Source organism: Orycteropus afer, unplaced genomic scaffold (assembly GCF_000298275.1).
Source record: "Orycteropus afer afer isolate SDZICR_OR568_19922 unplaced genomic scaffold, OryAfe1.0 scaffold00015, whole genome shotgun sequence".
In the NCBI taxonomy this organism is placed as follows: Eukaryota; Metazoa; Chordata; class Mammalia; order Tubulidentata; family Orycteropodidae; genus Orycteropus; species Orycteropus afer.
Genome location: NW_006921602.1, coordinates 7,058,468 through 7,083,147, shown reverse-complemented (window position 1 = coordinate 7,083,147; position 24,680 = coordinate 7,058,468). Strand labels below are relative to the sequence as shown.

General features: G+C 36.3%; 1 protein-coding gene across 1 annotated transcript in view; it reads left to right on the top strand.

Moving 5' to 3' along the window:
* The window catches only part of PIAS1 (protein inhibitor of activated STAT 1), a 94,492-nt gene extending 70,002 nt beyond the window's left edge, over positions 1–24,490 (top strand). Inside the window, exons 7-13 of the mRNA XM_007957368.2 lie at positions 6,824–6,897; positions 12,963–13,123; positions 14,946–15,076; positions 15,734–15,914; positions 20,000–20,142; positions 23,168–23,205; positions 24,197–24,490. Of these exons, the coding sequence (XP_007955559.2) occupies positions 6,824–6,897; positions 12,963–13,123; positions 14,946–15,076; positions 15,734–15,914; positions 20,000–20,142; positions 23,168–23,205; positions 24,197–24,490 (1,022 nt within the window). The remainder of the gene's footprint in view (positions 1–6,823; positions 6,898–12,962; positions 13,124–14,945; positions 15,077–15,733; positions 15,915–19,999; positions 20,143–23,167; positions 23,206–24,196) is intronic.
* The last annotated feature ends 190 nt before the right edge of the window (positions 24,491–24,680 follow it).

The window sequence follows — 24,680 nt, the reverse complement described above, 5'->3', positions numbered from 1 at the left end:
CTTACTGTTCTCATCCTTATTTGTTGAAAGAGGAGTCTACACTTGCTCCTTTTACCTCCTCACCATATAACCCATTGTGGTCTGTCTTTAACCCCCATCATTCCACTAAAACTAATCTTGAATATGTTAGCAGTGATATCCTGATTGTCACATGTAAAAGTGTATCTTTTCTGTACTCATCTTGGTTACCTTTGCTGCATTTGATACCAACCACTTTCTCTTGAAATTCTCTTTTCCCCTCTCTCAGACCTTTTTATTATTATTATTATTTTGACAATCACTTGCCTTCAGTGGATTCTCTTAAGGAAAACATCCTAAATGTTGGTGTTTCCTAAGGTCCATCCTTGGCCTACTGCCTATTTTCTGTATGGACGTATCACCTCCACTCTCACAATGTAAACTAGCACCAAATCACAAATACATATCTTCATCCCAGACCTTTCCCCAGAATTTCAGACATCTCTTGCTAACAGGAGGAGCTCTGGTGGCATACTGCCTGAAACATTTGACTGCTAACCAGAAGGCTGATGGTTCAAACCCACCAGCCACTCCTCAGAAGGAAGACTGGGCAATCTACTTCTGTAGAGATTCTACCTCAGAAACCCAAGAAGGGGTCGCTCTAAGTTGGAATTGATGCAATGGCAGTGAGTTTGGTTTGTTTTAATACAGCTAACAGGAAGACTGGTGGCTCTGTGGGCATTGGGCTGTTAACCAAAAAGATTGATGGTTCTAATCCACCAGCTGCTCTGTAGGAGAAAGATGAGCTGATGTGCTTAAAACGATTTATAGATTTTAAAGATTTATAGCCTTGGAAACTATGTTTGGTGCTGAGTTGGAATTGACTCAATGGCATTGGGTTAGGTTTTTGGGTATAGCTAACGAGCTCTTGTGGCACAGTGGTTAAAACATTTGGCTGCTAACCAAAAGGTCAGTGGTTTGAACCCTTCAGCTGCTCCACAGGAGAAAAATGAGGTAGTCTGCTCCGTCAGATTTACAGCCTTGGGGCAGTCAGTTCTACTCTGTCCTGTAGGGCCACTGTGAGTTGGAATCAAAATGGCAGGAGCTATAACTAACTGCCTTCCCCTTAACTGTTTCTTCAGGTGTTTAAAACCAAATTCACCAAGCCCTATTGAACTCATATGCTAAATATTTCTCAACTCTGTCTTCTCTGTATGGCTACTATCATTGCCGTGGCTTGAGCCCTTATATCCTGCCTTTATTTTTTAAACCTATTTTAAATAATCTACTTCTCCTTTATTGACCCGTTCTCATGTTTTTTTCTCAGCAACCTAAATGAAATTAAAACTTCAACTTTCTTAACATGACATATAAAACAACTAGTGCAAATGACTTCTAACGTTAACTACCCAGAGTTAGGCCACACTTCACAGATTATAGGAAAAGAATACACATCAAAGCCAGCCAAGGGGAGAGAGGCATAGGAAGAGGTCTGGAAGCTCCAAAATGTGAGGCTTTCTTTGTCCTCAGGGTCATGTCGCCTTCCTAGCACATCAGTGTGTGACAATACTTAGAATATTATCCACTAGGGAAGCTCACCCAAGCTTTGCTGTGCAGAGTTTTCGTTGGAGTTTCATTACATAGACAAGATTGATTGAATCACTGGCTGCATAATTGAATTCAGTCTCCAGGCCCCCTCCCTGAGGTTGAGCTTAAAAAAAATCAAACCCGCTGCCATCAAGTCAGTTGCAACTCATAGCAACCCCCACTGGGTTTCTAAGGATGTAAATCTTTACAGAAATAGATTGCCTCATTTTCCTCACATGGAGCTGGTGGGTAGTTCAAACCCATTGACTTTCGTTAGCAGCCAGATGCCTTACCCACTATGACACCAGCTTAGTTCTGTCTGTTTTTCTCCCTCCCTTCTGGTCATGTTTATTGCAGTAGAATTTAGCAGTCACAATTCATCCTTTTTAGTGTACAGTTTGATGAGTTTGACAAATGTATAGTCATGAACCACTGCCACAATCAAGATAGAGAACATTTTCTTAGCCCTCAGAAAGTTCCCTTGTGACCCTTTGCAGTCAGTCCCATCCCCTTACTTCCAATGCCTTGTAACCATTTATGTGATTTCTATATCTATAGTGTTAACCTTTTCCAGAATGTCAGAAAAATGATATCCTACAGTATTGTATTTTTACACCAATAATGCATGTGCTATATACACTTTTTTTTGCCAATATCCCTTTTCCGACCCCAGGTATTTTTGTAACTGTGTTATGCTAATTTTTTTGTGTGTTGTTGTAAAAAAACGTTTAGCATTATGTACTTATGAAAATACCAGGGTGGGGTGGGGGGCTCAGTTTCTAAAAACAGGTAACAAGTGCATTGTTTGTGTAAACCATGGTGTATAGCCTTTTGTGTCTGGCTGTCACTTAATAGAATGCTTTTTAGGTTCATCCATGTAGTTTCTTGTATGAGTAATTTTTTCCCTTTTTATTGCTGAGTAGTATTCCATTTATTTGTACCATAATTTGGTTATCCATTTACCAGTTGGTGCATATTTGTTTTTTCCAGTTTTGTGTTATTATGAATGAAGCTGCTGTAAACATTGGCATTTTGTATATGGGTATCCCATTTTTATGAACATATGTTTTTATTTCTGTTGGGTAAATACCTAGGTATAGGAATGCTTAGACTTATGTAAGTTTCTGGAAAACAACTTTGCAGTTTATTGTAAAGCAGGTATGACATTTTTCCATTCCCACCAGCAATGTATTTCCAGTTACTCCACATCCTCACCAGCATTGTTGGGCTGTTTATTTTAGCCATTCTGGTTAGTGTGTAGTGGAATCTCATTGTAGTTTCAGTTTGCATTTTCTTAATGACTGAATATAGTAAACATACTTTTTATATGCTTATTTGCCATTCTTATAGCTTCTTCAGTGAAGTGTCTGTTCAAATCTTTTGATTATTTTTAAAATTGAGTTGTTTTCTTTTATTGAGGCTTGAGAGTTCTTTATATTCTGGATGTAAAGTCCTTTAGCAGATATGTTTTTGCAAGTATTTTCTCCCAACTCTGTGGTCAGCCTCTTCATATAAGGGTCTTGATTTTTATTTTGATGAAATCAACTTCACAAGTATTTCTTTTTAAATTCTTTTTATATTTTATACTTTTTGCATACTAAGTTCAAACCCGCCAGCCACTCCTCGGAAGGAAGGTTGGGCAATCCTACTTCCGTAGTGATACTGCCTCGGAAACCCAAGGAGGGGTCGCTATGAGTCGTGTTTGACTCGACGGCACATAACAACAACAACATACTTTTTGCATACTAAGAAATCTTTGCCTAACCCAAGGTCACAAATATTTTCTTCTAGAAGTTTTATTGTTAAGGAGCTCTGGTAGCACAGTGGCTAAGACACTTGCCTGCTAACCAGACAGCTGGCGGTTCAAACCCACCAGCCACTCCTCGGAAGGAAGGTTGGGCAATCTACTTCCGTAGTGATACTGCCTCGGAAACCCAAGGAGGGGTCATTATGAGTCGGGTCCGACTCGATGGCACATAACAACAACAACAACAAGCTCTTAGATTTGGGTGTATTGTGCATTTTGAGATGATTTTTGTGTATGATAAAAGGTAGGGTTCTCTGACACAGATATCCAGTTGTTTCACAGCATTTGTTGAAAAGACTATTATTCCCCTCATTTAATTATCTTGTCAGCTTTGTCAAACACCAGTTGACCACAGATAAATGAATCTGTTCTTGACCATTGATCAATGTGTCTATCCTTATGTCAGTATCACAGCCTTGATTACTGTAGCTTGTTAGTTAAGTCTTGAAATCAGGTAGTATAAGTCTGTAAATCCTGTTTTTCTTTTTCAAATAAAGACAACTACAAACAACCTGCGGATAATATAATAGTTAATGGTGAAAGGCTTCAACCCAAGATCAGAACAAGGCAGGATATCTGCTCTTAACACTTTTATTCAGCATCATCCTGGAGATCTTAGCTAGTATAAGACCCAAAAAACAGTCAAATTGACTAGAAATGAATAAATAGTACATTTTTTCTTTATTTGCAGATGGCATTATTGAGAAAAATCCCAAAGAATCTACAAAATTGCTACTAGCACTAATAAATGAGTATAAGTTAGGTTGCAGAATACATGGTCAAAATACAAATACCAATTGTATTTCTACCAGCCGTGAACAACTGGAATTGAAATTTTAAGAAGACAGTTTTATAATGACATCCAAAAACATGAAATACTTCTTAGGGATACCTCTCACAAAATCTGTGCAGGATTTGTATGCTGAAAACTATAAAGTATTGCTGAGAGAAATTTTAAAAAACCCAAATAGGTCAAGAGATAATGCCATGGTAATGGATCAGAAAACTCAATTTCTAATATGTGAGTCCTCTCCAAATTGATCTATAGATTGAATACTGTCCTAATCTAGATCCCAACAAGTTCTTAAAAATAGAAACTGAAAACTTGATTCTAGAATAATTTGAGAATATTCTCTCCATTCTGAAGAGAAATGAACATACAGATCACATTTAAGTAACAATAGCTAATATTTATAGAATATTTTACATGTTTTAATCCTTAAAATAATGCTATGAGGTATTATTATTATTATTCCCATTTACTAGATGATGAAACTGAACACATAGAGCTTAAATAGCTTGACTAAGGCACATAACTAATAAGAAACTGAATGAAGATTCAAACCTAGGCTGGCTCTATCCACCAGCTCATGTTGCTGCTCCTATTTAAATTTAATTTCTAAGTACTATGCATTGAACTTTGTTTTCTACAAGGCTATACTACAACATATAGTATTGCTTCATTTAATTAAAACTTTAAATAGACAAAGCCCAAATTCAGTTATTGTTCCCATTGCTGTGTGTGTGGGAGAGTGCTGGTGGGGTGGTTGGTGAAGGCATGCAGAATGGTTAGTAATCATATTAGAGTTATATTTTTATGTTTATTTTGTACGGCAATTATATGTTGCCTTCAATACAACAGATTATTCTTTAAAAGTGTCTTACAAGAAAGAGTTGATTAAGATTTGGGTCTATAATGGCACAAAGGCATACTTTTCATATTTACATATGGTATTAATTAGTGCAGGAGCTCTGGTGGCACAGTGCCTAAGGCATTTGACTGCTAACCAGAAAACTGGCGATTCAAACCCACCAGGCACTCCTCACTCCTCGGAAGGAAGATTGGGCAATCTACTTCCGTAGTGATACTGCCTCGAAAACCCAAAGAGGGGTCGCTATGAGTCAGATCTGACTCGATGGCAGAGAGAGAGTTAATTAGTGTAAGCAATATAATCACTGTACTTGGCAAACTAAAAGCCAGATATTTTATGCTTTTTCAGTTGTGAGAGGCAGTCTATGAAATATATAGATTTGGGAAACTTGGGACTTCTAGGCCATTAAATAATTTGTGGAGTGGGGGTTCTGACATCACAATCATATCTGAGGCTTTTTAAAAACTACCCATTGATGTCCCTCTTCCCCATTCTGATTCAGTAAATACAGGTGAAAATATCTGTGGGGTAATGCTGATGTGCACCTCAGTTGAGAGTCACTGGTTTGTGGAAACAGTCGATTAGAAGCTTTGAGATTTGGACCATCTCAAAAATTTCAGCTGTATGATCACCATATTTCATAGAGGCACAATTCTTAATGTTCATAAATGGCTATCAGCACTACAGACATCAAACTGAAATCTTTCTTCCTTGTCAGTACTTTTCCCTTGTGTAAAAAGCTCTGAAGTTCTGTCACAACTTTATCGGGGCCCTATTTACTATACAGTAAAACTCACTGCCATAGAGTCAGATCCGACTCATAGCAAACCCTTCCTTGGGTTTCCGAGGCGGTCTTACTACGGAAGTAGATTGCCCAACTTTCCTTCCAAGGAGTGGCTGGTGGGTTTGAACCGCCAGCCTTCTGGTTAGCCGTCAGATGCCTTACACACTATGCCACCAGAGCTCCCGTACTAAACAATGTAGGCTTTTAAAGTTATTGTGGAGTAGTTTCTAAAATTATTGGAATATTACACTTAGGCATATCCAGTCTCACTTATAATGTTAATTGAGGTTTCCAGGTTTCCAGATGAGAAGTATAAATGGCCTTGGTACACTTCGACTGAAGGAGAAAAATGGAATAATCATTCAAAGATAAAATTAATAAGTGAAATTAAGCTCAGGGAGGTGGATTTAACTTGCCCAAGATAGCACTGTTAGTTTATAGATTTAAAAAAATGTAGAACTCAAATAATTATTTGGTTTAAAATAAAAGCAATTGAGCTTTTTTTTCTTTCTTTTTATAATTTGAAATTAGAATTAATATGCTTTATAAGAAATATTATCTGGGCTTTCAAAAATTGTTATTTTTATAGTTGGTGCTTATTAATTTCCTTTAAAATAGAAGAACCAAAATAATAATAATCATAGTTTAAAAGAAAGAACATTTTAATCTAGTATCTTAAATTACTTTTTTTAAAAAAAAATGGATGGGAGGGTCTGCCATCAATTGAACATGCTTTAGAAATTTCCTTTCTGTTATTGCCAAGCCATATTTTATTCCATGGGTGAGAAATTGGAAACTCACAAGAAATATAGTCAGTCCGTAGGTATATAATTGTTCTCCTTCCATTGCTTATTACAGAATTTATAGACCATAAAATTGTTTTTATTGAAGCTATTCAATTGATTGGATAACCAAGCAGATTATTTTTCAGTTCCTTTTTTCTTTTTTGTAATGATTTTTTTTTTAATGTTATGTTAAGTGATGTATCTTTAATAATCTTTTTCTGTTGTTTGTTTTCTCTTCATTGAATGTCAGTTAAAGAGAAATTGACTGCAGATCCAGACAGTGAAATAGCTACAACCAGCCTAAGGGTTTCTCTACTATGTCCAGTAAGTGTTAAATAATACTTGTTTTTAAAAGGTTTAACATGAATTTCTTCTTATTATTAGGTTATTTCCAATATATTATCTAGGTAGAGGACTTAGAATCTATACAAGTATTTAAAATTTTTCTGCCTTTAATAAGACACATTTAGATATTGCCCATGATTAAGGACTGTCTATCCCTCTCAAGTGTAAAAGCTCAAAATAAGGAATGTTTATTATCTTGATACATTTATAAAAGTTTGATCTTTTAAAAAAAATTACTCTGTATATAACTGTTATTATCCACACATTTAATTTATCCATTTTGCTAACGTTGACTACATTATAAGACTGTGCTAATTAAAAACTATTGTAATTCAGCCTGAATAATTGAATTTGTTTTGCATAAAAATAGCCTAGAAATATTTTTAAACCAGAAGATGAGGTCAAAATCAGTCATTTTTATTAATTAAATATAAGGCCTCAAGACTTATGAAATGATTAAACTTAGAGTGAAAAAGCCTCAAAAAGTGTTTTCTTGAGGTTTATTCCTTATCTAGTATGATGTTAGACCACCAGTAGTAGAGCTGATAGTTGAATATGGCTTTCATACAAAAATATGTGGAAAATAAATAGTAAATTACTTTGACATTTGACTACTTTTTGTTCTATAATGAATCAAATTAATCATACCTAAATTGGGGAGAAAATATGAAGAATGAGAGGACACATCTGTTTCCTGATTTACTGGATTGTTCAGGCCTTCAGTATTGAAATCCTATTTATCTAAGATGAAGTTATTACAATCTGAAAGAAACAAAGAATTTAAACAAATTTAGTCTAAGTATTGTCTTACATCATAGTCTCATAATTTATAAAACTTTAAACACAGTATGAAAAAGTCATTAGCTTTTCAATTAGTTTCTAATACTATAGTTTACACAGCTCTTTAAAAACAAATTATCTTCCCCCTCTTTTTCGGTAATTACTAAGGTAATTCCTGTTCATTTTAAAACTTGTAGAAGTTAGAATAAAAAAATACAGTAAGTTAATAGGAACCACCAAATCCTATTATACTCTTCTTTTTCCTATTTTGTTTTCCTTCTTTATAGCCATTCTTAGGGAAGATATTTTAGCTCCAGACCTTTTATACCATTATTAAAAATTATTTAATTAAGTAACCAGGTAAAGGTTAAAACAGTCTATGTTGTAAAGGATGCTGGTACTTTTAACATTTAAAAAAGTGATTTGTAGGTCAGGAAGTAGAGGGTGGGAAGACAAAGATTTAAAAAAAAAAAAAAAAAGATACATACTTATTTCACTCTTTTTCTAGAAAATCTCCCTGCCAATATGGGTCCTTGGTACCCTGTTTCCTCATAAAATGCCAATTTAGAGAATATGATAAGTTGAGAAAAAAAGTAAAAGCTTTATTTTCCATCTAAATCACTGAAAGAAGTCTTGGTTTTTTGCAGCCTCATTTTAAAAGTGCTTAGAGTTGTGCTGGTCTATATGATGTTTATAATATTTAACATTTATAGGAGCATTTATTCATAAACCCTCCAATATAAACCTGGGGAATTTTATTAGTGGAACTACTCTTGAATTTTAAAGTTCAAGTACTATTCTCCATGTTGTTGTTTTTGTTGTTGTTATGTGTCGTCGAGTCAGACCCGACTCATAGTGACCCCTCCTTGGGTTTCCGAGACAATATCACTACAGAAGTAGATTGCCCCGTCTTCCTTCCTAGGAGTGGCTGGTGGGTTTGAACTGCCAGCCTTCTAGTTAGTAGTCAAGTGCCTCAGGCACTTCGCTACCAGAGCTCCTATTCTCTATATTATTATTAGAAAATGTTAATTATACTTTGCACTTTGCACCTCTAAATTTGATGGACTAGCTTTTAATTTTTCCACCCATGTCTGCTTGCTCCTCCTTTTTCAGTTCCAACAATTTATCTAAAATTGCTATCTGCTTTCACAATTCAGATTATAGAAAAAACAGTTACTTATATAATCTATAGTCATAATAATTTTATGGGTTTCCCTTTGGCTAAAGGGACAGTCCCTTTACAGTTATTCTGGAAAAGTTGTTGTTGTTGTTGTTAAGTGCCGTCAAGTCGTTTCCGACTCATAGCGACCCCATGCACAGCAGAACGAAACACTGCCCCATCCCGCGCCAGCCCCACAATCCCTGCTATACTTGAGCCCATCTGGAAAAGTAGGGCCATATATTTTAGGTGTGTTTTTACTCAAAGTAAAATTCAGTAATAAAAGCTCATCTGTATATCAAATTTATAGAATAATTAAAGAGATTTGTTCCCTTCAAAATATGTAAATAAGATGTCATACTGTGCACTTGAATTGACCTTGTGATATACACATCTCAAAATAAATGCATTTCAATTGTTTGTGCACCATTAGCTAAAGGCAACAAAAATAATTTAAAATATTTTGCTTTTAGATAGGAGTATTTTGGTTCTGATTTACTAAAAATAGGACTAGAAAAATCTTTGAGAGTCTGCTTTTTGAGATACTCCCAGCTGTAGACCCAAATACAAATTACTTAGGGTTGAAAGAGGGGGAAGCACTTTGGATATTTATTTATGAAATATTTATTATTAATAGGAAGTTGTGAGGTGATTCTTAATATCACACTTCTTCCTTTCTTTTTACAAGGAAAAAAATAACTGACTTTTTAAAGGCCTTTTTGATATAACTGGCTTAAACTTAGCTCTATGATGTTTCCTCTTGTCTTGCAACCTCATCAGTTAATGTACCATTACACTCAGGTTAGTAGCATTAGAAAACTCATTTGGGAGTTGTTTTCAGAATGTTATTTGGAAATGATGTGAGTATTCATCACATCCTATAAAGGGAAGAAAGGGATATTTATAGTTATAAGATGAAGATGTTCAAAATTCAGCTTCTCTCCTGACACCAAGGTAGAGAAAGTCAATATCCATTTGTTACATAAATACTTAGGATTTAGCAGTTTGTTGAAAAATCAGAAATATGACTAGGATCATCACACAATATCTCATTTGTGGTTCTTTAAAGGGAGGCATTTGTGTGACAGCTAATAAATAGTCATTTGGAAGTGAACTTTTGCCTCCTTGTATTATCTGTTCGTAAATGTTCTGTCTGTATCGTTCATGTTTCAGTATTCCTAAAAAAAAATCTGTGGGTCAGTTTATGAGTGTGGCTGATCATAATAAGAGCTTGAGAGTTGCTCTTTTGCCACAAAAATATGAACCACAGGTTATGGGTATAAAAGTATGTGAAATGAAGGCATTTAGGGAGTAACTGTTTTTCAGAGTTTAAGTTGTACAGCTTGAATGCTGAGACAGTATTTCTTTTCTTCTTATCCATTGTCCTCATAAACCATTAGAAGTAGCGTACTAGTTCAGGAGCTCTGGTAGTGTAGTGCCTAAGGCACTTGACTTCTAATCAAAAGGCTGGCAGTTCAAACCCACCAGCCACTCCTCGAAAGGAAGATGGGGCAGTCTACTTCCGTAGTGATAGTGCCTCGGAAACCCAAGGAGGGGTCACTATGAGTCAGGTCCTACTTGATGGCACATAACAACAACAACAACAACAACTAGTTCTACAGTACATGAATCTTGTGTGTTATTACCATAGTTGTCTAGAATTTTTAGTCTGTGTTTTTTCTGTTTAGTATCAGGCAATAGCAAAAATACCTACTCAGTAGGAAGTTGCACTTCACAGGTAAGTTAAGTTGTGGCTTAAGATGGAAAACTTTTGCACCACCAGTCAGATTTGGAAAGTGTTCTGCACTAACACAGCATGCCCTGACTCATGGTGCATAGGGAATTTTTCTGTTACACTGATGATTTCTTTTTTGGAGAGGTGGAGGGGGGAGCTTTTCATCAGGAACTTACATAAATTATAAAAATTTAAATAGAGGTGTGTGAAGGAAGGCTGCCTAACACTGTGTGAGCAAAGAATAGAAGAATGATCAGAGGTTTTGGTGAGTCTCCTAGTAACTTACAAAATGACTTAAAACAAATATGTTTCTTTATATTAGTTAATAATAGTGACACACAATATGTGTCAGGCACTGTACAATAAACATATATATAATTTAATCCTGATCAAACTATGATATAGATACCAGTTTTACCCCCGTTTCACAAAACCAAGGCTCAGAGACACTAAATTAATAACCTTCAGGAGTTACAGTTAATAAGTAATGGGGCCTGAACTTAAACCCAAATAGTCTGTAAGGTCCAAGGAGTCCTGGTGGCTCAGTGGTTAAGTGCTTGACTGCTAACAGAAAGGTCAGCAGTTTGAACCCACCAGACACTCTGCGGGAGAAATATGTGGCAGTCTGCTTCTATAAAGATTTGCAGCCTTGGAAACCCTGTGGGGCTGTTCTACTCTATCCTGTGAGGTGGCTATGAGTCGGAATGGACTTTGTGGTAATAGGTAGTCATAAGTCCAGAATTTAAGACTTGGTTACTTTGTAAAGTGCTGTGTACAGACCACACACCCTCTATAAATGGTGCTTTCTAGACATTCAGCATGCTTAACTGGCCTCATTGGTATATGAGACCATCTTCCTGCAGTATAGCAGGTACATTTCTCAGGGCTGGGGACAAGGAGATGAGTCTAAAACATTTCTAATATACAGACATAAATAAATAGTATAATAAAATGCTGTCATATGCAGGGATAGAGGTGGGAGCTCAAAGAAAGGAGCTGTTAGTTCTCTCTGGGAGGCCCATCTGCCCTTACTTCTGGTACTAAACTGGCATTACTCCCTTTTCTTAAGTGTTTATAGTACTTTGTTGGTCCTTTATTATTCTTCATTCCTACATCCGGCTGAAGTAAGGAAGAGGAAACAGTGTTACTTTAGAGATAGAAAAAGACGCCTGGAAAAGTTAATTGCCTTTCCTAGAGGCACAGTAAATCATTGGTACCAGAACAATAATTTAAGGCTCTAAATGACAGTTCATTTCCTTAGTAGAGTAGGAAATTGCACATTTCCCTGAAATTCTCCTAAGCCAAGAATTTTTCCTCTTTTTGTCCTCATTTAACTCACATTCTTTTTGAGCCTTTCAAGCTGGCAAATATGTGGGAAATCTTTACCTGATATTTAGCAAATAATGTGGTTATTGAAAGCAAGGAACTTCTATACAACCAGTGTGGACTATGAGGCCCCCACAGTAGTCATCCAGCTGTACTCTATGAAGTGTCCTCCATGGCAGAGTGTTGTGTTATGGTAGCTCCCTGTGCAGGTCTCCTGGCAGCTTATCTGCCTTCATGGGTCAGAGCTCACAGTGAGGAGAACCAAAGAAGAAATGTGTATAGACCCAAAGGATAGATTCAGAGGAGCCCTGGTGGCACAGTGTCTGCTAACTGAAAGGTTGGTGGCTCGAACCCACAGCTGCTCCATGGAAGAAAAGACCTGGCAATATTCTTCCGTAAAGATTTCAACCTAGGAAACCCTATGGGGCAGTCTACTGTGTCCTGTAGGGTTGCTGTGAGTCGGAATCAGCTCAGCAGCACATAACAACATAATAGACTCAACCTGTGTTAGCTCAGACAACGTTTGCAGGGCAAGGAGGGAAAGGCCCATAACAAGCTCAAGATGGGAGAGGTCCAGGGATGTTTGCCAAGTTCCTGTGTCCAATGAGGGAAGAAATATTAATAAGACATTTTTCTTTTTTCCTTTCTCTAATCCCTAGTTAAGTTTTTTGGATCAAGGACTGCTCTAAGAATTGGTGAAAGCTATATATTTATCCAGAAAAATGCACACACTTAGAGAATTTTGCATAGAATTTCAAGGGGCTCATGGACCTCTCTCCAATAAGCCTGTTTGTGAGCTGTGGATTGGAGCAAAAGACCCTTGATGTAGATTCTCCAGAGTTGTGTTTAATCCAAAGAAATACTCTAATTTTTTAACCTGTAGTTATATTTCACAGAATATATGTTTAATATTTTCTCACCTTGAGGCAAGGTAACCATAATATGCTTTAAATCAGAACACACTGTGTTTCAGGAAATTTTGATGAAAGTTCAGATTTTTAATGGCAAGTGTCTTACATTCTCTTTTTCTTCCCTCTTTTAAAGCTTGGTAAAATGCGGCTGACAATTCCATGCCGGGCCCTTACATGTTCTCATCTGCAATGTTTTGATGCAACTCTTTATATACAGATGAATGAGAAAAAACCAACCTGGGTTTGTCCCGTCTGTGATAAGAAGGCTCCATATGAACACCTTATTATTGATGGGTATGTCACCTTAAAGTAAACTATTTCCTTGTACCTTGAAATGATCATCTATTATCTGCATTTGTTATCCTCTCGGTTTGAGATAAAAATATGAAATGTTTTTGAGTTGAACATTTTTTGAATATTCATGATTCTAGAAATCAGTATTTTCGAAGTTAAGGAATACCGTGAATAGTTTTTTTTTTTTTTCCTTTTTAAGTTGATGTCTCTTGTTTTAGAAATACATAGTTCACAGTTAGTACCTCCTGACATTTAAAATGTTTAAAGCACCAGTGATCCTAAGCAAGAGTATACTTACTCCTTTTCATCACTAGTACATCTGTCCCTAGATGTGTACAGATCATATTAGAGAAAGATGAAGAATTGTGAAACTGTGGTTAACTTAAGCTCCCCAGAAGGCAGGCTACTTTAATAGAAGTTAGCCTGTTGAGGTTAGATTGAGCTGTAGTCATGATCCATCATACCCGTTCCTCCACGGTAAGTGCTCCTAAGACTGATCAGAAGAGTGAATATCATCTTACTTTGTTTTTGTATTTCCTCTGAAGTACTTGTCTCTCTTTCTTGTCCATCTGCATCATCACAATAATCCTATTTTTTTTTAAATACTCTGTGATTTTTTTAATCTATTAGACACCATGGATGTTCCTATAAATTTCCCCCTACTCTCAAGCCTCCTTTTTGCCACTGAACAAAGATAACATTGTGAAAAGGAAGATCTACTTAATATTCCTGTATTCTCTAGCAAAACACTGAAGGCAACATATCTGTAGTATCTGCGAAAACATAAGAATCTGAAGCCATAGCATAAGTAATGGAATATATTTAGAAATATAAGTATAATGCAGAATTTAAAAGATGTCAAACTACTCATGTGAAAAATAAACATACAACTTAAATGTTTTATGTTTGATTTTTCATTGTTGACAAGGATTACGAATAAATCTGACCTGAATAGTAATATTTTACCAGCTCTATATATAGCTTTAGAACCCCTGTCTTTTCTTTTTACAAAAGTGTGTGTGTGTGTGTGTGTGTGTGTGTTTAAAGAAAGATTGGTCCCTAGGTGACACAGACATTTAAGCCCTTGACTCCTAGCTGAAAGTTTTGCTGTTCAGACTCAGTCAGAGGCACCTCAGAAGACAGACCTGGCTTTCTTCTTCTGAATGTTCACAGCCTTAATAACCCTGGGGAGCAGGTCTACTCTGCATCCATGGGGTGACTGTGAGTCGGAATCGACCCAACAGTGGCTAACAAAAGCATCAGCAACAAAAGGAAAATTGTGTGTAATTTTCTGGACTTTATTTTTACATAATTGTGATTATACACTAGTAATAACTTTTATTATTTGGTTTAATTTAACATTATAATGCAAGAATGTTATTGTTTATTTTACACATTCTTTATAAATACTGCTTTTTAGTGTCTGTGTGAAATCAAGGACAGTTAACATTTGATTGACATTTTTGTGTATATTCAGTTTGTAAAATAAGACATGCTGGTAGACAGTTGGGAACATGAAAAAAGGTATAAGTAAGAAAAACAAAAATCTGTATCTTTGAAACCTTCGTTTTTAAGACTATGTAACATTTCATTGTATAAATGTACCATAAGTCAATTATTTTCCTATTCAGCATAGATTTTGATAACAAATGTAACTTGTCTGTTCTACTTTATTGTTGCTTATTTGTACTTGTACAGAATCTAGGTCTGAATGTTTTCATGTTTAAATGAACATATTTTTTAACAAATAAATGAACAAAAATAATTCTAACTTATTTTCATTTAAAATGGGGTATTCAGAGGACAAATTATTTTTTTATAGCTTGTTTATGGAAATCCTAAAATACTGTACAGATTGTGATGAAATACAGTTTAAGGAGGATGGCTCTTGGGCACCTATGAGATCAAAAAAGGAAGTACAGGAAGTTTCTGCCTCTTACAATGGAGTTGATGGTGAGTGTTAGTTTTCCAAAAGGGTGGTGCAGTCTCCCTGATGTTGTAAAGCCTTGGTTGTCAATATTAAAATTTCATAATTTTTTTTAAAAAAAACACTGAGCAATTTATGAATACCTCAGTTACACTTATTAAATTATTGATTAAATAATCAGAATTAGTAGAAAACCTTTTAAATTCACTTTTTTTTGCCAACTTTAGAAATTTTCTGATAGAAGATTTCAAAGTTGTATAATCTAATAAGTCATTTGTAAAGTGATGCTTTTGAAATGATATCCTTTAAAATTTTTAACAGTAGGTACAGAGTAGTGAACATTCCTTTTTCATTTACATTTTTTCTTCTGGCTTTCAGTATATTTTTCTGAAAGGCAGCTATAGCTTTTTAAAAACATTACCATAACATTTCTTAAGCATGTCAAGTACTGTGCAGATAAACACATGTAATATACAGTAAAAAAAAAAAAAAACCATTTAACAGCAAATAATCAAGAAATGGTTTTAAGCTTAGGGGAGCAGAGCCAATTTTAGTTTTTTTATTATTATCTGGCCCCAGCAGTGTTGTGAGTCAAAGCTATAACTGATGAATTAATCCATAGGGACACTGAGAAAAGAAGTCATAGGTGTTCTTTGCCTTGTGCTTTAATCACTCCCATGCAGGATGCTTGAGCTCCACGTTGGAGCATCAGGTAGCTTCTCACCACCAGTCCTCAAGTAAAAACAAGAAAGTAGAGGTGATTGATCTAACCATAGACAGTTCATCTGATGAAGAGGAGGAAGAGCCATCTGCCAAGAGGACTTGTCCTTCCCTGTCACCCACATCACCACTCAATAATAAAGGGTAAGTGCTGAGACAAAAAAAAAAAAAGCTGTAGAAGTAACTATTCATAATTGTAAAACTTAAGTTAGTGATCAAAATACAGATTAATTTTTCCCAGCTATTCTTGAGGGATTAGAATAATGCATTAAAAGGGTCACTCAGGTACAGTGTAGATCGTACCAAAAGATGACTCTGGTACTCAAATACTCAAACTTTGGTGTGCATCAGGCGCTCCTAGAGTACATTCATTACTCCACCCTCCTCTCTTCTGAGATTTAGAAGGAGTGACTGAGGAAATTTGTATTCCTTATTCAGTTCCCAAGTGATCCTGCTGCTGCATCTAGAATTTAGAGCATTTACTCAAACTGGAAAATATATGCTGTAAAATTAACCCTATGCTAAGTTTTTCACATGGAAAGCAGAGGAACATCAGATGAATACTTTAAACCTGTCTCAGGGCAGGCAGTGAAGCAGGTCAAAGAAGACTAAGGTTACCGTGCATAATACTTTCTATTTCGCAGACTTGTTTCCCGTATTTTCTATTAGTCTCATGACAGTAATAAGGCTTAGTTATTCTTTAGTTCAGTTCATGAAGAGTTGGTATCTACTTTGTGTAAAACTCCCTGTGCTAGTTACACATGCTAGTTGTGGATGGTGATCAAATGAGTACATGCAGTCCTAACCAGAGCTTACACCTCACAGTGGGGTATAACAAGTGTAGAACTCTAGCTGTACTCTAAATCAGACTGTTGGTTTCTGAGATGTCAGAGATCCTCAGCAAGAAGACTTAATGTGGTGTGGCACAATTTATCACAATTGGGTGCACCAAGGTAAATCTAGAAATAGGTGTATGTCAGTAGAATCACATGGCCTGTTGTAACTAAACAGGAGCTGTTCAAAAACTCTTCCAGCAGACGGTAGTGTCTGAAGAAAGAATGGAAGGCAGAGAAGGAAAGTCTGTAGGTGGCATTGTTCCAGATTTCCAGTTTCAGGAGGGAAAGTTGACACCAGACCGACGGCAGGCATTTCCTTGCTTGGAGCCAAATAAATCATTTTCAGCTTTGATACTGTATGATGAGATTGAAAGATCTTGTATTTGAATATATTTGTCTATTGAAAGATAACATGTAGCAGTGAAATAACAGGATAAATGTAGCTTCTCACTTGTCAGGCCATTGACTATTTTAGGAATGTACATAATACAATCAGACTTTACAAAGGTTGCTATTTTTGTTCTAGAGTAGCTCATTTCAGCATACTATAGAAGAACAGAAATCGTTTTAAAATCAGTATAATTCTAAACAAAATGAATGTTTAACCACTAATTCTACCTTAAATCCTACTCTGAATGTTACCTTGGTGAAAGCCTACCTTGATGGCTGTTACCTAGCAAGTCCAGCCTTGTTATTACACCAACTTATTTTATGAATTTGAATGTGTGTGTGTGTGTGTCTTTGTGGGAGGAACAGTTACATGAAGCTAGCATAGTTAGAGGAATTGTCTATAAAATTTTGATTCTAAGATATATTTACTATTAGATCATACTATGACTAAATATATATTGTCATCTTATTTTGTTTAATGCCATAATTGCAACATTAGAAGATGTTTCAAAAATCTCTGGGTGTATAAATACTTAATTTATGGGTTAGATATATTATATATATTAGTTCTACTCTATATAATAGTAGTCCTTTATGTATATACATAAATTATGGAATGTTAGGGATTTTTTTCTGACTGCTTTTTTTTTTTTTTTTTTTCTTAAAGGAAATGAATGAGTGTTTAGAAACCTAATATTTCTTGTTTGACTATTGACTTTGCTGTTTCTCCAAATAGCTCTATGTTTATTACATTTGGGAATTTACATTAGTTTCATTAACTGCTTCCTGAGCTTCCCAGTGACTAATTGAACCCAGATAGTGTTTGCAAATGCCAGACCTTTCTTTCTCTGCTTTTCAGATTTAAAAAAAACAAAACAGGAAACCTGAAAGTGTATGCCATTTTTAGAAGTAAGGTAATGTCATACTCAATACTAGTGGCCATTTTATAATAATCACTAGCCAATAATTAGAAATATAAACGAAATATATTGTTTCTGTTTATTGTACTGTGTAAAGGTGAAAATACATTTAAGAATATTATCACAAAATTGAAAGAAAAGGAGCTAGTCAGAAAGAAGCAAACACCAGTAAATGTAAAATAAAACATTTTGGCATTTATAGTCACTGAGTGTACTTCTTGTTTAGCATTTTATCTGGAAATTTCCTATACTGTTTGGTATACTGATGTTTTCAAGCACTAGCATCTCAACTGCTTTCTTTCTTGTAATCCCTTAGGCATTGTCAGAGGAGACAGCTAATGGAAAATGGTACTTTTTATAGTTAAGAGGTTTAATTAAAGTTTCCATTAGATGAAACCTTTTTTATGAGGCAGACGAGAGTGTTTTATGCTTCATATCCCATTCATAAAAACATGGTAGATCACCATAACCAGACACTGTTCCTGGAAATCTAACCTTGGTGTCTTTTGAAATATTCTGTACCATTGAAATTATATTCCCGCATCCCAAATACTTTAAATGAGGTTTTATAAACAAAGGATAGGCTCTATTTTTATTTCTTCTTTTTTCCTTATTTTATAAAACATGTAGGTCTATAGTGGGTCTGTATGACTCTTATATTTTTACCCAGGACTATTTTAAGTTCTTTCTTTTAAAAAATGTCTTCCTTTTCTTTTTCCTTCTTCCTCCTTTTCGCTTTTTCCTTATTTTCTGCTTAAAAAAAATAAAAAGATTTAACACTCAGTTAGTTAAACATTTTACTTTCTTATTCTGGAGGTAGGGGGAGCTCTGGTAGCATAGTGGCTAAGACACTTGCCTGCTAACCAGACGGCTGGCGGTTCAAACCCACCAGCCACTCCTCGGAAGGAAGGTTGGGCAATCCTACTTCCGTAGTGATACTGCCTCGGAAACCCAAGGAGGGGTCGCTATGAGTCGGGCCGACTCAACGGCACATAACAACAACAACAACAACATTCTGGAGGTTACTACCCCCCCCTTTTTTTTTTAATTGTGAGTGGATAAAAGAAGTTTACAGAGCAAATTCGTTTTCCATACAGCAGTTCATACACATTTTTTTTCATGACATTGACTGCAATTACTCACAGTGTAACAGCTTTCTTCCCACTTTCTCCCCATAGTTACCTCTTCCTTGTATCCATCTTTCCTGTGCATTCCTTCCCCTCTTCTTTTTTTTTTTCCTTTTTTTATTTTTTCAGTTATATATTCTCCCTTTTAAAACTCTCCATCACCTGTAGATTTTGGAGCTTTTCTTCTCCTTGTCTGCTGCCTTCATTCATTCAAATGAGCCTTTTTATGCAAACAGTGTGCTAAAGCTTTAGATGTACCCAGATAAACAAGATCTGGTTTTGTTCTCATAAAACTAACCAGTCTGGTGGGCCAGCACTTAAGTCCTAACTGCTCAGGTTGCTACATTCTCTCAGTCTTGTCTGTATGTGTTTTCTTTGGCAAGGATTTAACCTATACTTTCTAGTAGCCAGCACACCAACCCCCAAAACCAAACCAGTTGCTGTCAAGTTGATTGTAACTCATAGAGACCCCGTGTGTAAAGTGCTCCGTGAGGTTTTCGTGGCTGTGCCCTTTTGGAAGCAGGTCACCAATCCTTTCTTCAAAGGCACTTCACTATTTGTACCACTCAGGCTCTTGCCAGCACCTCAGTGCTTAATTTAAAAGGGTTTCAGAATTCCTCTGTTGTGGATACCTTTTACTCATACCTCATCGAATTGGCTCAGCCACATCTTTCCCCTACTTTCTAAAAATGTAGATGATAATGTTCTAAAAATAGCCAGTGCTTTGTGAATGTTGAATACCATTGCATCCATCTGTTTCTTTCTAGAACTTCTGCAAAATTCTGCAATATATCCTGATAATTGTGGATAATTTAAATTATACATTGCTCTGTTTGTCTTTTGTTTTTGTTTGTTTCTAGCACAACAGCTAGGACTCGTTGTGAAATGCAATTCCTTTCTTAAACTTAAAAGTTTAACTGACTCTTGAAAATTGTGTGAACCTTTCCTTCTTATAGCATTTTAAGTCTTCCACATCAAGCATCTCCAGTGTCCCGCACCCCAAGCCTCCCTGCTGTAGACACGAGCTACATTAACACGTCCCTTATCCAAGACTACAGGCATCCTTTCCACATGACACCCATGCCTTATGACTTACAAGGTGAGTCAGCAGTTCTTCTGTATTGTCACATAGTCCTTTTCTGGGTGAGTCTAAGGAAGAATTGAAAGATTGGGAGGATATAGGGGCTTGGACCAAGGAACTGAGGGAAGTATTATATACTGTGGTCATGGATACAGATTGAGGTCCTTGACTGTACCTTCATCTATAGCCAGTGTTTTATTACCAGTGGCAGAACTAGAGCAGTGATCTTTAGGTTTTATGAGCCTCATCGGACCCTACCAGTTGTTTAGGATGTTGCTTTGAATTTTGATGTTTGTGAACATTATTTTCTTTTCCCTGATTCCAGTTATAATGCAGCAGGCATTGTAGGTACTCTGTTGTATTATCATTTAGAATTGATACATTTGAATCGAGACATCTGAAAGTTTACATTTTTGTTTCAATGAACCTGATCCTTCTTTTGAAGAGTAGTTTGCAATGTCAGAACACTCATTTGTACAATATTTTTTTTTTTTTTTTTTTAGGATTTGGGTGAAGATTTACAGAGTAAATTCACTTTTCATACAGCAGTTCACATATACTTTGTCTCATGTCATTGACCAAAATTTACAATGCAGCAGCTCCCCTCCCACTTCCTCCCCATAGTTACCTCCTCCCAGTGTCCATCCCTTCATACTCTTCGAGAGGCCCATTGTCTGCCAACCCTGTATATGATCTTGGATACACTCTCCATTTAGACATACATAATTGTTTAGCTTGTTCACCCATCTATCCGTCCCTATACCCATGTTTGCTTTCATTAACAACTCAGTTGTACAATATATTTTGAGCTAACCAATAATCACTTGCATTATCAGAAAGAATTATTAGCTGTTCTCATGTATCTTTGCTGTAGAAAATTCAGTACAAAAACATAAAGTGAAAGCTTCAATTCACCTTCCCCATTGCCACATCTCGCAATTTACAACACTTAACAGTTTGTTAGATGTCTTTCCAGATCTTTTTTCTACCTGTGTGAAATAGACACATGAAGGTTTTTTGGGTTTTGTTTTTTTTTTTAAGCTGTGTTTTTTTCCTGCAACTTGCTTTACTCATTTGATACATTGAGAACATTTCTTAATGGATTTGTAATTAATGACCTTGGTTGAAAACAAGGCAAATGATTTGAATATTGTTTGTTGAATTGTTTGGCAATCAGTTGGCTTTTCTCAGTAAAAATATGTCATTATATCAAATCCTTTAAGTAGAAGTAGGCATAATCCCCTCTACAAAGGGTTCTGTATTTTGAGATGATCTTGAGTTGGGTTTGGAGATGGATGAACCAGTTAACTAGAAAGCTCTTCTGAGGTTTTGCAAGTTGTTAACTAAATCAGAATGGGAACTTTGTGTGGCAAATGTATAGATAATTTTGTTTGCCTCATGAATTTCTGTTGTTAACTTCTTTTATTAGGTATTTTACTTTAAAGGCTGTTTATAAACTCAGTGACTTTTGTTCTAATGTTAGATCCTGTACACGTTTTTTCTCTCTTTCTTCCATGTATGGACACATACACACACACACACACACACACACACACACACCAATTTTTAATCTAAGTAAGATAGGTCTGTGGCCAGCAAGTCTGCAGGCTAACTTCCTGCCTAGCCTCTTCAGTTCCTATTGGCTGGAGCCCTGGACCCTCCCCAACTACACCAGACCCATATCCCTCTGGTCTAGAAAGCCTATGGATCTTCCTTAGCTGGTCCCATTGGCCAGACCTGCCCTCATAGACAAATGGCTATTTAGCAGATGGTGGTCAAGGTTCTTCCCTTTAGGCTCTGGCATCCTACAGAAAATTCCAGGGCTACTGGCATGTAGACACAGAGTTTGATAAATTGAGTAGATTCTTAGTGATTGTTATAAAAACCCTATCTTAGAATTGTCTGATAGAGCTTTCTATGATGCGGGAAATGTTTTAATCTATACTGCCTAATTCAGTGGCTACTAGCCATATATGTCCATGGTGTGATTGAAGAACTGAATGTTTAATTTTAGTTAAGCTTAATTTAAATAGCCACTTGTGGTTAGTGGCTTCTCTTTTGGACAGTGCAGCCCTATTTCACACTAGTCCACTGCCAAATCTTACTATCAAGTCCTCATATTGTAATCTGTTCTAGTGTTTACACTGAATTGGATTCCCCACACAACATAGCTTTCAGAATGTATGTGAGGCTTTTATCTATATCTGCTTATTGTATCTATATCTGCTTATTACCTCAAAAATTAGCTGTCATAATGAGGCCTTTTATTCATGTCGGCTTACTGGCACTTCATTGCATTACACATTACACGTGGCATTACAATTAATTACACATGGGTGATGTGGACAAGACTGTGGATTGGAGGAGACCTATTTGCAGCGAGTCCCTGGTCCTTCTGTGGTAACCACCATCCTAGCTCTCACGCACCCTTCATGTGTCTTCCCTCCTCGTGCCACTGAGTCTCTCTGAGTTAGAGTCTGGTAATAAGTGACAGTGAGGTAGCAGGAGAGGAAAGTTGAGAAAGAGCAATTGAAAACAGAAAAGCTGTGCTGCAGTTTGCTTAACCTCTTTCAACTTCAATCTTTCTTTGCAATATGGGGCCAAAAATAATTGCACACCTTGTGAGGTGTTTATGAGGAGTAACTTAGAGTAGAGTGAAAGGTTACTTAAGAGGAGTCATTGAGAGCACTCTATGGGAAGCGCTCTGCCAGTTGAGCGGGGATCGGTGTTAGATGTAGATGTAAGAGGGCAGCCATGACCCAAGCCCCACAGAAGCCTAGGGACAGGGAATCACTGCTAAAGCTTCGGTGTCCGCTTACTAACCTAGAGATGGGAGACCATGAAGTTTAGTCAGCTTGCCTCTTCATGTTTAAGTAAGATTCTAAATGACACAGCATTTAAGACTCATATTTGTTTTTGAAGTATTGGGGCATTTGGGAGCGTTTTTTCTTTATAGTTCTTTTGGGTTTTTTTTTTTTTTTTTTTTTTAATTTTATTTGTTAAAAAAAAAAAAAAAAACTAAAATAATTTTTTTGTCCTACAGGATTAGATTTCTTTCCTTTCTTATCAGGAGACAATCAGGTATGCTATATGGAAAGAAAAAAAAACTGTTATTTTAATTGTACATTAAAATGTTTAAAAGTATAATATGTAACCAAGAGAGCAAAAATTAGTTTCCTTGAATCATTGAGTGTGGTGGGGGTGCGTGCCTTGGAGTTGATTGCGACTCATAGTGACCCTCTATGACAAAGTGGAACTGCCCCAGAGGGTTACCCACTCTGTAATCTATACAGGAGCAGATTGCCTGGTTTCTTCTCCTGTGGAGCAGCTGGTGGGTTCAGACTGCTGACCTTTCAATTCGTCACCAAGTGTTTAGCCATTGCACCACCAGGGCTTCTTAATACGTAGATGAGAGAAAAAAAGTAAATTTCCTTGGAAAAGTCAGTATGTTTGTACCCTTTATTGTTGTGTTTTTAAGGATTTAAATAAGAATCTCTTTGTTTCAGTCCTGAGTGTATGATGAGAACAGTGTCTGTTTATCACTTTCTAGTACTGCTTTATAAAGAAATAGAGGGCAGTGAATAATATTGACTGATAGGTTTCTTGGCCAAATATTTCCTTAAGAAAAGGTATTTTGTGCTTCTTCTGAACATACAGAGCTCTGGTAGCATAGTGCCTAAGGCATTTAACTCCTGACCAGAAGGCTGGTGGTTCAAATCCACAAGCCACTCTTCAGAAGGAAGGTTGGGCAATCTATTTCTGTAGTGATACTGTCTTGGAAACCCAAGGAGGGGTCGCTATGAGTTGGGGCCGACTCGATGGCAGTTGGTTAGTGGGGTCTGAATGTAGTCCTCTTTGGGAATAGAAATCTGAGAATTGTTTGCAATACAAATTAAATCAAAAAACAATCATTTTGGATTTTTTTTTTCTACTTTCAGATACAAAAAGTCTCTTGAAATAAAAAATTTGATTTTATTAAACATCTCTGAAGCACCACATATATTAGTGTATATTTATATATTTATAAATTAGTAGAATTAACCTTTGTTTCTGTTTTCTGTTTCTTCGCTAGCATTACAACACCTCCCTCCTTGCTGCTGCAGCAGCAGCAGTTTCAGATGATCAAGACCTCTTACACTCGTCTCGGTTTTTTCCGTATACCTCCTCACAGATGTTTCTCGATCAGTTAAGTGCAGGAGGCAGTACTTCTCTGCCAACCACCAATGGAAGCAGTAGTGGCAGTAATAGCAGCCTTGTGTCCTCCAACAGCCTAAGGGAGAGCCACAGCCATCCCGTCACAAATAGGAGCAGCACGGACACAGCATCCATCTTCGGCATCATACCAGACATTATTTCATTGGACTGATTCCCTGGCCGCTGCTGCTCCCATTCCCGCCCACATTCAATGAACTTGGCAGAAAGAAGAGAACTTTGTGCTCTGTTTTACCTTATTCTGTTTAGAAAAGTATACAAGCGTGTTTTTTTTTTCCTTTTTTTAGGGAAAAAAATTAAAAGAATTGTACAGAGAACAAAACTATATTTTCAGTTTTACTTTT